Source organism: Pteropus alecto, unplaced genomic scaffold, assembly GCF_000325575.1.
Source record: "Pteropus alecto unplaced genomic scaffold, ASM32557v1 scaffold5, whole genome shotgun sequence".
Lineage (NCBI taxonomy): Eukaryota > Metazoa > Chordata > Mammalia > Chiroptera > Pteropodidae > Pteropus > Pteropus alecto.
In genome coordinates, this window is record NW_006441953.1 from 33,081,513 (window position 1) to 33,093,931 (window position 12,419).

Genomic DNA, 12,419 nt, shown 5'->3' on the forward strand with positions numbered 1-12,419 from the left:
GCCGTGTTGTAGTAGCCGCAGCGCAGCAGGTGCTCCGCCATCATGCGGTCCATGCGCTTCCTCTTCCACAGGCCGGCCGCCGCCGGCTGGTCGCTGCTGTGCTCCTTCAGGTGCTCGATCCTGCGCTTGCAGAGCTGGGCGCTCTCGTCCTCTGCCTGGACTGACTCCACCGCCTGCCCGGGTGAGCACAGGGAGCTCAGGCCGGATGCCCCCCAGGCCGCCCACCTGCCCACGCAGGTGGGACAGGCACTGGGGCCCGTCCCTACCGAGAGGCACGTGGACACCCGCCACACTGTGGACCTGCGCCTCCCACCCGGGCGCCACCGGGGCTCTTGTAGGCTGCAGCTCTGCTGCCCGGACACCTATCCGCCCTCAAACCTGTCGCCGCTTCTGGGTTAAACCACCTGTCGTTACCAGGTGACCGTCCACCTTTCCTAAGACTTCTTTCCTTGAAATCAAAATTCACAAACGTAGGCAGCAATGGTCTAGACCTGCGCTGCCCAGCCAGCAGCCACTGCCAGCCACCTGAAGTGGCCAGGGCAACTGAGGAGCTTAAGTCGGTGGTGGCCTGTGGCTCAGGACTGCGCGCCTGATCGCACCGGGAGGTTCCGGCCGCCCTCGCTCCCCCCAGCACGCCTCGCTTTCTGGCTGCCACACTGTCCCCAAGGCAGCCGTCGGGCACCTGCTGCTCGTCAGAACCAGGCTTTGCTCTGGCCACTCGCGTGATGTTCCTGTTTCCCCGCTCGTTCTGTCCCCTTCTGCTCCACTGCGTGAAAATCCTACGCAGGTTTTTTTTCCTTTGTGCCACGGTCTGAAGTGGTGATTGTCGTCAGCTCTGAAAACCCCTGGGCCCCTCTCCCTGGGCTGTCTCTGCCCCCGCCCTGTCCTGGACACCGGGCAGCCTCACCTCTGCTCACGCCTCGCCCTCCTGCATTTCATCCCGACGTCTCTGCTGCACCCTCTGAAGCTCCAGGCCCACCCAACAGCTCACTGACCCTCACTGCAGCTCCATCTGATGCTTCAGTATTAGAATGTTTGGTATAAGCAGCTTTTCATTTTCAAAATTTTATTTTTTAAATCTGAATCACTTTTCATACATTCTGCTCTCGGGGGGTACTTTCAAGCTGTTATTTACCTTTACACACGGACACTAAGGGACCTGATCACTTCTGTACCTGAAGCCTGTGTACCTCTCCTTCTGCTATGCCTCGGTCACGGTGTCCTGTGTCCCTGGCTCCCTCTGACGTACTTGGTGCTGTGCTCGAACACTCACATGCTCACAGCAGAACTGCATCCACTCTGCCTGGCACCACGCCCGGCGGGAGGGCTGCGGTGCTCTCTGGGCGTCCGCTCCTGGGCCCCTGCTCCGGAGGCCCCCCACTAGGCACCCGAAGGGGTTCACGTGTGCTCAGGCGGCCAGCACCTCGAGCAGCGACAATAACCCTGCCCCCCAATTCTGGTGAACCCTTCCTCCTCAGGACACGCTCAGTAAGATGTTTTAAAATGTCCCAGCACACTGGGCTGCTCTCATGGGCATAGGTCCAAACGCCCTATCTACCATTCCCAGAGACAAGAAACCCTACCTGCTGTTTTGAAATGAAATTCTAAAAATAATAAATTGATCTGCTGCCGCTCTCGGGCGAAGGAAGCTGGGCCACGGGCGCAGGCGGCACAGCTCTCCCAGCCCCGCTGTCCCTGCTCCCGCAGAGACAGCCCTTCTCAGGACAAGCGGGGCAGGCCAGGGCCACACCGCACTGACCTTCCTCTTGAGGACGCTCAGCTTCTCCACCACACCATCCAGAAGGCTGACCACCGAGTCCACGGCAGGGCAGCTGCTCAGGGTCTTCTCCAGCTCAGCCACCACCATGGTGACGTGGCTCGTCTCACGGTCGATGTTCTTCTGAGCAGCTCGAAAGCGTTTGTTCAGTGTTTCGTAGGGCACCTGGACCAGGAAGCAGAGTGTGTGGGACACGCCGGCCTCCCTGAAGGGGCTGGTTCTCAGACTGAGCCTGACTGAAACCCAACCGACACCCGCAAAAGACCCCGTGCCTGGAGGTCATGCATGCTCCTGCAGGGGTCACACGCAAAGACACGTGACTGGAGGTCACACGTGCTCCTGCAGGGGTAACACGCAAAGACACGTGACTGGAGGTCACACGTGCTCCCACAGGGGTAACACGCAAAGACACGTGACTGGAGGTCACGCACGCTCCCACAGACATAACACGCAGACACAAACTGTCCCTGGACCCACAGAGCTGACGGCGATGCTGGGGAGATGCCAAGGCCGGCTCCATTTTCAAATTTTATCCCAAAAGGAAGCAGGCGATGCTATAATTTCATCTTCAGTCCATCGCCGGTACCCAGTCCCAACAATTTATACTGCAAGATAATGGTAAAATGTAACTCCAACTTCTGAAGAAAGCAGCTTGCACCTGGTGCATGTCTGGGGTGCAGGTAACAAGACCACCGCCCAGCACTGCTGGTGGGTGTGAGGGCCCACTGGCCACATGGCAGATACTCCGCTGGCCCACCCCAGGGTGTCACAGTGCCATCAACACTCATTACAACTCTAAACGTGGCCTGTCATGTCAGCATCCTCCTCGGGCCCCGAGCCAGCCCTATGCCTCCATCCGCTCACCTCCAAATGGCCCTGACCAGAACTCTGTGCTGCCACTATCCCACGCCAGAACCGGACCTGCCCTTGGCCCCTGGCCCGGTGCCCAGCCACGTGCTCCACGGGGCTGCACTTTCAGACCCTCAGTTTCTGCTGCCTGCCCTCCCCCCCCCCATCTGTCCCACTGTCCCCTGGAGCCTGGGGTGTGCCACCAGCAGCCCCCAAACCAGGAGCCCTGTGTGCAGCCTCCCGCTGGAGGGTACGCAGCCCGGCCCCTCCTTCCTCTGCCTTTCCCAAGCCCCCTGCTGCAGGTCACCCACAGCGCCCTCGCAGGCCATTGCCACACGAAGGGTGGACTTCCAGAAACAAAGATCCAACACCGAGCCAGGCGACCGTCCAAGAACGAGGGAAGAATCAAGAATGAATGAATCAAGACCCCCCCGGAGTATGAAGGGCTCCAAGTTTTGCGCCCACAGGCCCTTTCCGGGAGGAAAGTTGCTCCAGGATGGTGCTCAGCCAAACGAAATTATAAAACCCATGTGGTAAGATGCTGGGAGTCACAGGAAACGGCAGTGAAGAGAAAAGCACTAAAAATTAAAGTCAGACCAACAAAAAGACAGCCGGAAAGGAAGAAAGACGCTGCCTACGTAAATGGGGATAACGTGACTGGAAACGTAACAGGCTTCGGGAAAGTTCCAAAACAGGAAAAGTAAAAATGTATTCCTAAATGCACAGGCAACATAATCAGAAGTAGACAAACTGGACCACATCGAACTTAAAACTGCTGTGAAGCCAACGAAACAACCGGGAGAAAACGTGTAAACCACATAACTGAGGCGGGACCAACATGCAGAACAGGAACTCCTCCAGCTCGACAAAATCCCAGTTAACCTGATTAGAATATGGGCACAGGACGGGTCCAGAAGCTTCCCTGCGTCCACGCCAGCGCGCACGTGCACAGGGGAAAAGGTGGCAGGCCGGAGCGCAGGCCAGAGCGCAGGCCGGAGCGCAGGCTGGAGCACGCCCCGCACGCCGAAAGCGGCCTGGAGCCCCGGCGGGACTGCGCATCTGCGCCGCTGCAGTGCAGGGCAGCCCGGAGGTTCCTCCAAACTCACGACCCAGCAGCCCCACGTCCCGGTACACGCAGCGCCCACCCACGAAACGCGGGGGTCGGGGCGCCGACGCGTGCAGTCGGACACCCGTGCGCACCCGAAGTCCACCCTCCACCCACGTGGACTCCAAACCTCGGGGCCGTTTTCAGTTGGTGGAGGGTTGGATGCGTGGGCGAGAAACCCAGGGATGTGCACGGCCGCCTGTCTGCTTATGGGAAAACCCGCGGAGGGGCGCATGCGTGCCGCTGGAGGTGCTGCGACCCAAGCCGAACATGGGGTCTCAGACGCCCGCACGCAGGGCTGGCAGTCAGTGTCGGAGTAGACGCAACCCGGTGTCCATCTGTGGATGAGAGAACTCACCCAGCGGATGTCACTCAGCCTTAAACAACGGACAGGGGGGCAGGGCGCCAAGGGAGCCAGCCAGCCACACGCACGAACACTACGATCCCCCTTGCATGCGGTCCCTGGGGCCCTCACACCTGCACAGGCAAGAAGCAGACAGTGTCGGTGGGGGAGGGAAATGGGGAGCAGCGTCCAGATGCTCCCACTACCCAGTGAGGATCGCCCACCCCGGGCAGCAGTGCCTGGAGGGGGGCCTGCAGGAGGCGACTGGTCCTGAGGGTGCAGCCTGTGCACGACGGGACTGGGAGCGCCCGCTCCGCACACGCGCGGGTAGAGGGTGGCAGTCTGCACCCTGAAAGGGGACCCACCGCAGCCCCGGCACTGTGCTGCGCCAACCCGGACATCACCCAACAGAACCGAGTGAGATGTCTGTTCCTGGTGAGCTGCCCCGTCTCTTCCAATGGCCTGGGCTGGCTCGGGTCCCTGTGGGCCACTCCGGGTCCCTCACACTTCCATACCAATTTTAGGACTGGCGTGTCAGTTTCTGCAAAAGAGCTAGCTATGATTTCCGTACAGACTGTCGAATCTGTATGCCAATTTGGGAACTGTTGCCATCTCAACAGTAAGTCTTATTCCTAAATGTTTCGTTACTCTTGGTGCTATCATGAATGAGAGTCTGATTTCTGTTTTGCTTGTTCACTTCTAAGGTGCAGAAACGACTTACGTGACATGCTGATGTGCCCGCAGCCTGGCCGATCTAGTCTCAGTTCTGACAGGTGTGTGTGCTCCTCAGGGCGTTCCACACACAAGAGCGCTTCGCCTGCACACACCCCTCTTCCTGCCTTTCAGTCTGAACGCGTTTCTTCCCCCCGCCCAGCTGCCCTGATCAGAAGCCCCAGCGCGGTGGCAAATGGTCCGGAGAGAGGGCGCGCCCGTCTCCTTGCTGACCCCAGGGGAAAAGTCTTCGGTCAGTCGCCACGAAGCACGACACCCGCTGTGGGTGTCCAGAAGACTCTGGCCAGGCGGAGAAGTCCTCTTCCATTCTGGGATGTCGAGTGCCAGCGTGAAAGGGTCTTGAGTTTTACCATGGTGGAGAATTTGGGCCTATATCCACTCATCTGGATACTGGTCTGTCGTTTTCCTGGGGCATTTTTGTCTGGTTTTGGTGTCAGGGTAATACTGACCTCATAAAACGAGTTGGGAAATTTCTCTCTTCCATTTTTTGGAAGTTTGTGAAGGATCAGTGTGAGGTCTTTAAAAATTTGACGGAACTCACCAATACAGCTCCCTGGTCTTCATGTGAATTTTTTCAAAGACCTTTAACTGCTCTAGCCCCATTGGTCATCCTGCAAAATAGTGATTTCCCATGATTCAATGCAACACACTTTTCCTCCTCCACGTTCTGTTTGTGCCCCTTGCCCGACACTCCAGAGGGAAGAGATATCTCAGATCTTCCTCATCAATCTGAATCAGCTCAAGGTTCACATTTGGTGGGTTTTTAAACGTTTTTCTTTTCAGTCCTGGTTCAATTTTCTCTGGCTATACCAAAGACGTAAAGCCACCCAGCTTTCCCGGGGCACCGTGCTGCACGGCAGCCTCTGAGGCCACAGGGCTCCTCCCCTGAGTTTGCTGACATTACCTTTTCCCCAGCACGTCCATCTGTGCCCTTCAGCGACTCACGAAAAGTAATCCTTCCAGTTTTCACCGCTGAAACGACCTGGCAGACACCGCGAGCTGAGACTGCTATGAAGCACCTGCGCTCTCGTCCAGTGCCCCCGCGGTGCCCCCGCACAGTGCCGTCTGCTTTCCGGTGCGTCTCCAGCCCCTCTCCATGTTGGCTGCGGCTCTGCGGATAGTGTTTGCTGACAGAGAAATGCATCTTCATTTGTCATGCTCATGTTTTCAGCCATCTTTACCGGCACAGGAAGGTAGGGTTTCCCCACTGCATGAGGCCTTTTATCTTTCACAATTAAGAAACCTCAGAAGAGGTTTCTAAACACTTATCACAATGCCAGTGACATCTTCTAAAGCATTTCCTTGAGCCCCGAATGGCAGCACACACCCCTCTCCGTTCTGGAGAGCTGTCTCGTGTTCTCGTGTGTGGCATGGGACAGTCTCGAAATCACGGTGGCTTCATGCTACCCTGAGCTGAGCATGTACCCCGAGGGCGGCTCACCAAGGACAGGAGTGGTTCGAATCCCCCACTTTAAACAGGCTTCTTAAAGAATGACACACGTCTGGCTGACTTCTGAGGGGCCGTGACGCAGCAGGCTCTGACCTCACAGAGTGACCGGCTGGGGAAGTCCGAGGTGGGAGGACGCGGCAGCCCCTGCATGCTCCCCTTGGGGCTCGCTCGACCGTCTCAGCCGCCACCTGCTCATCACCTGCAGACACCTTCCCATGCCACCGGTCCATTCCAGAAAGGGCAGTAAATGGGAAACACAGCGAGCTGCACACAACGCAGCACGGCACCCGGCAGCACGATGGGGGGCCAGGGCCATGCCTCCGTGCGGTCAAGTGCCCTCCCTCAGCCCTCGGGATGGCTCACTGACCGAACGCAACAGGAAGCGCACGCGTGGGCTCCGCGCTCGATTCGTACACACAACTTCTCACTTTTTAGACACAACACGTAAACAGGAGCCAGCAGTTCTGCCACAAGGCTGCTACTCTAGCAGCTTCTACCCCACTCTGGTGTCAAGCGGCCTCCGGTCCCCTTCGCTATTCCTGCATGATAAGTAGGAACGGTCTCACGGTCCCTTACAGCTGTCACTAGTATTTTCAAACAGAAACATGACGGTCTCTGCTGCAGCCAGTCTCCCCTCAGGCCATCTCCTCCGCGGCACGCACCTCGCTGCCTGGGAGGGCTAAACCCTGCCGTGGCATTCGCTAGGTCACTGTGAACGGGGAATTTCCTACGATGGGCTTTAACTGGTTGTTGCTAGTGTACAGAAAAGTGACCAAGTTTTGCATGAGTGGCAACTGCGCAGTTATGGCGTTGACCTTTCTCACTGTCATTGGTTCCCAGTTAGCTGGCTTTTGTTCTCTGGGTTCGTAAACTGTTACGTCTCCCCCATTCGATCAGCTACATTTGCGTCTGTTCCAATTTCTCCCGCCGTGCAGGGTGCTGCCACGGGAACGCCAAACAGCTCGTCTAATCCAAGCGTTACTTCTCCCCCGGCTCCACGGAGCTTCGAACCCGCTGGTTAGGAACGAAGCGGAATGTGATACAGCAGGTGGAAGCAGCGACTAAGGAGAGAGACAAAGGGGCTTCCGCTTGAACAAGGGCTTTCGCTGAGAAGGTGGCCCCTGAGCAGAGCCCCGAGCAGGCCGGGGAGCGAGCCCCGTGGACGTCTGGGGGAAAGGGCTCCGGGCGGAGCAAACAAGCGCGAAGGCGGGTCTTGGTATCAGCAGGGAGGCGGCTGTGACGAAGTACCCAGGAGCAGGCGACGCGGGGCAGCGGAAGGGCAGGCAGGAGGCCACGTCGCAAAGGGCCTGGGGCCACTCTAGCAACCGTGGCCTTTACCCCGGGAAGACTGGAAGCTCCCAGAGCAGAAGGCGCCATGCGGCGATGCGCTGGCTGCTGGGCATAGCAGAGCAGGAGCCCAGTCAGGCTTCTCCTTCGGTCCAGACAGATGGTGGTCTTGGGCATGGCGGCAGGGGAGGGGGAATGGGGGACACACGGTGAGGCTCGGGTACGCTGAAGGGAGGGCGAAGAGGGCGTCTGGGGGGCCAGTGTGAGCTGGGAGAACAGAAGGGTCAAGGCTGACATCAAGGTCCTGGCCTGTGCCAACCAGGACGCCAGGACTGTCCAAGCAGAGACAAGGCCGTGGTGGGGGCAGGTCTGGGGAGAGCGGTTAGGTCAAAGTTCAGACCTGTGCGTGCCGCAGTCCCTTGCCGAGATCAGGTGAGGAAGCTGATGTGCTTCTGGACGCCGGTGGGGTCCTCACAGCACGAGACCACACAGGTCACCAAGACAGAGAGGTCGCAGCAAGGATGCGTCAGAGAGAGGGTGCACGGTGGCTGTGAGCCTGGGAGGAGCCTGGTGAGGGGGCCTGGACACCGACCAGGACCATGCCGGAGGCGGCCACAAGCACTGGGACACCCAGGGCCACCTGGAGGCCCTGGCTGGGGCACTACCACGGAGCAGAGGGGCACCAGGAGGCAGCTGGCTCACAGAGGGGGGCACCCTGGGGCTCCCCAAGGTCACACTGATGGGTTAGGGTCTGCGAAGGCCCATGTTTGTGCCCACTCATTTAATGTCCCCCTCTCAGAAGGGACCCTCCTTGTCTTCTGCTTGGCAATATCCTGGCACCCCCAGCACTGCCCGGTGCTCAGAGACTGCAGGGCTGCCGCAGAGCGAGGGACCCTAGCACCTCCCATCATGCACTGTGAGACAGAGGCACCCATGGGACCCACCTCCAGGTCTGTCACGAGGACACTGACAGAGCAGATGCGATGCGTTCAGCTGCCAGGGCCATTCAGACCCTGAAGCCAGCGGTCCCCTGCCTGTTGCTGCCACTTGCCCAGGGCCAGGGTTAGTGCTGTAGCTCAGCCCATCAGTCACGAGAACTTGACACTAGAAAGCCCTTTCTTTTCTTGACTTGACGTCTGTTTTAAATAATACTTTCAAGACACAGCCTGCCTGCGACCAGCGGGCACCCTCCGTCATCCGGGCCCGCCCCGCCGCGACGCCCCAGGCTCAGGAGGCAGATGCACCGGCTGGAGTCTTGTCGTGTGGGTCGCTACCCACCAGGGGCTGCGACTGCCGGGCGAGGAGCGGGGTCCACGGGCGGCAGCTTCAGCGGTGCCCTGGGTGGGTCAGGCTCACGAGGCTCCAGGCAGGAACTGGACAGCGTGAAGGCCTACCTGGTGGAGGCCTGGAGAGGAGGGGAAGGGACACACGGGCAGTCTCCAGTGCCACATGCAAAACCCTCATGCAAGCAGCAGCCGAGGCCTTGCCCGGCCACTCTCCAGTACACGGAGCAGGCCTGGGACCAAAGCCCAACTTCACGCCTACCGGTGAGTCTCAAGTGGGAGAACGCACCGTCCCCAAATCCAACCGAGGCCAATCCTGGAAAACTGCCCTGAAAGTCACATGGGACTGTCTACGACAAGCACAAATCCAGGCTCTGAACTGCAGGGCAGTACCTGGTCAACAACTGTCCCCAGGAAACTTAAACAGTCCTGTGGAGAACTCGAGGACACAAGAGTAGAGTTGTCACCTACAGACCCGGTCAGGGACAACGCCCCACGCTCCCCAGCCTGTTACCCATGAGGAGGAGAGAACAGCTAGGAGGTGGGGACTGAGCTGAGCCATGCTGGGGACCCCCAAGCTCGGGAACCCCTGGCTGGGGCACCGAGACGAGGCACCAGGCAAGGGTGGAGGTGGGCCCAGGTGAGACTCAGGGAGCAACCAGGACCCGGAGCCAGGTGGCCCAGTGACAGTGCCAGGCCCCTTCTCTTGGGCTGTGCAGACTCCCACTCGGGTGGTAAAGGTCTCTGTGCCGCTATCTGAAGGGAAAAAACAGAAACACACCAAAATACTGACTGGAGGATTTGCAGAAGAATTTGGAGAATAAACACAAATTACTTTTGTAGTCAGAAAATACTTCTAAAAACAAAGTTAAAACAAAGGTTCCAGTTTAAGTTGGTGGGCTAGGCACCCGAGTGCCTGCCCTGCCACCAACAGAGGCCTGAGGCACAACCTACAGCAGCCGGCAGCCAGGGCCAGAGCACAGGGCAGGTCTGGTGAACCACCCCCTTGTAATAAGGACATAAAACCAGCTCTGAAAAGCCAGATCTGTTCCAGGGGTTCTCACCGGGGTGATCTCGCCCCCCAGGGGACATTTGGCAATGTCTGGAAACATCTGGGGGACATGCTCCTGCATCCGGTGGGTAGAGGCTGGGGGTGCTGCTAAACGTCCCACAATGCATAGCCTGTGACAGAGAATCATCCGGCCCACAGGCAGGGAAGGCGGGTGCCAGCGCAGCCCACTATGGGACAGGGTGCCAGCAGGGAGGGGGTGCCCGGTGAGCATGCAGGCAGCAGCTCTGCTTCCGCAGGAGGTCCATGCGGAAGTGCCCCTAGGCCCCCAGGTGCTCCCGGCCCTGCCCCGAGGCTGGGGGACGCCCTGCAGAGGCACCAGCCCTCTGAACAGTGAGGACTCCCCGCGTGTCCCAGGTCTCGCTGGCTGGGACTCGGTCCCGCATACGCCCGTCCCTGTCGCCCTGCAGGACAGTGTGCTCTGGACTAGAGAAGCACAGGAAGCACCTTCCAGAACCCCAGCCCCTGAGCCCCCAGCCCTCCTTCCTGACCTCTAAACTGCACCCCCCCACACTCTGCCACACCTGTCTGGACACTGCTCACCACTGCGCCCCACAGCTCCCGAGCCATCAGCTCCGCCAGCGCTCTGCTAGGTTCTATGTTGACAGACACTTCTAAGTCAAGAATCTCTAGCCAGGGAAACCTCCTCATTATCCACTAGGAATTATCCGGAAAACTGTTAACTCAGCACTGACACGTATGTCAACAGAACAGAGGAATTATTACATGGGCTCTAAATAAGCTGGGAGGGGAAATGGTGCGAGGAGCCCCTCTGGCTGCAAAAATTGCTTTTACCACCTTTCTAGAAAAGAAGTAAATGTTTTTTAAATCTGGCAAGCTCGTTTGAAATGACACTACAATATTTCTTTACCTGTGTATCTGCAAGACGATTTTAATCGAAGGCTGTTTAATAACTTGAACTCAAATTACACTCGTGATTATGAAACAGAGGAGGATTTGAAGAAGAAATCCTTTTCTGCCTGATGTTGCTCACATTCGCCGGGACCAAAAATGACAAACCGCCACAGTTCTGACCTTTGAACTCTGTCTGTCAGTTCAAATGACGATGCTGATGGCAGACTAGGTGAGACGAAAGGCCAGCAGTTACAGTTACTTCACAATGCCTCCTTTTTTGGGGAGTTGGGAGGAGGGCTAAACACCAACCCTGGTGATGCTTAGTTGAGGGCCTCAGGCAAGGGGTCCCGCAAACAGGCGCCTGGTATGTGTCCCTTCCTTCATTGAAGGGGTGCCCAGACAGAGCGCCGACTGACTGCTGGTTGTAGAGGAGCAGATAATGCTGCTTTCCTGTGACAATGCCCTCAGCAGGGCAGCTGACTTCAGCTGTGTACCTTCTAACATGAGTCCCCGTTTCATACTCAGGTGACATCGGTGCTCACTTACCTACATTTGACAGGAGTAAATGATCTCAGAGCAGTTGAGGATTCTGCTTGAGGTCTCCCAGTAAGTAGTGAACACAGGGGCAGGATTCAAACCCAGCAGGCTGGCTCAGAGCTCACAGCAACCCAGCCACACTGTACCCACCACCACCGGTCACCACCGAGGTGGACAGGGACACTGGGGCCCTACAGAGAGGAGAGGAAAAGTCCCCAGCCCCCTAGGAAAAGAATCCAGTATCACTAAGGCTCAGCCACAGCTCTCTTGGGAATGCTATGACCTTGACCTTTTAAGGGATTTATTCCCAGGTGCTTCATTCCAGTCAATCACCATCAAATCCTCTAGTATCTAGGTAAGAAGCAAGTGCAGGCCCTTCTACTAGGAACAGCGATTTCATCCTAATGGAATGTGACTTGGCTAAGTGACCATCCAAGGTCACCCAACCGGCAACCAAGTGGCAAGAGCTGTATTTCAGGTTTGGTGACGCCCAGCAAAATGGGTTCCCATTAGATCGTTAGGGCTCTCCTTAGAACCTCCCTCAGCGACTGGAGGCCAGCACACCAACACATTCTGACGTTAACCTCAGGAGAGCAGCTGCACACCAACCACGAGTCAGGTCGGGCACTCTGGCTGGGTGCCCGCGACCCCACGCCCAAGAAACCCCGGCCTCCATCTCAGCCCCCAAAGTCACCAGCCTGCCTATCCCAAGGGCTGTCACTGGTGCAGTTCACGCTTTTTAAGACGAAGGGACCACAATCCGACTCCGGAGGGCGACGCGGGGAGCCAGGCGGGCTCGCTCCCGGCCCTGCCACGAAGACCTCACGGGCCGGGCAGGGGCAGCGACGCCCGAAAGGCCACACCCGGCGGGCTGGCCCTGGGGAGCTGGCCCCGCAGACCCGCAGGCCCCAGACCCCACAGCCCTGCAGTTCACGCTTTTTAAGACGAAGGGACCACAATCCGACTCCGGAGGGCGACGCGGGGAGCCAGGCGGGCTCGCTCCCGGCCCTGCCACGAAGACCTCACGGGCCGGGCAGGGGCAGCGACGCCCGAAAGGCCACACCCGGCGGGCTGGCCCTGGGGAGCTGGCCCCGCAGACCCGCAGGCCCCAGACCCCACAGCCCCCGCGGGG

The 12,419-nt window shown here is 58.5% G+C and overlaps 1 protein-coding gene across 6 annotated transcripts in view; it reads right to left on the reverse strand.

The window, feature by feature from the left end:
• MAEA (macrophage erythroblast attacher) overlaps window positions 1–12,419 on the reverse strand; it is a 25,613-nt gene that overhangs the window by 12,400 nt on the left and 794 nt on the right. Inside the window, exons 2-7 of one of the 6 annotated variants that reach the window (XR_003048464.1) lie at window positions 8,488–8,948; window positions 7,944–8,123; window positions 5,711–7,810; window positions 4,796–5,417; window positions 2,255–4,208; window positions 1,804–1,942 (exon numbers count right to left, since the gene is read on the reverse strand). The exons of 3 other annotated variants lie outside the window; for them this stretch is intronic. Coding sequence is in view for 2 of the 3 variants with exons in the window: in XM_006919045.3 (XP_006919107.1) it covers window positions 1–173; window positions 1,760–1,942 (356 nt within the window). In the remaining variant the exon portion in view is untranslated. Of the gene's footprint in view, window positions 174–1,759; window positions 1,943–2,254; window positions 4,209–4,795; window positions 5,418–5,710; window positions 7,811–7,943; window positions 8,124–8,487; window positions 8,949–12,419 lie in introns of those variants that run through there. 2 more of the 6 variants (XM_015594926.2, XM_006919045.3) reach the window with 2 other exon arrangements.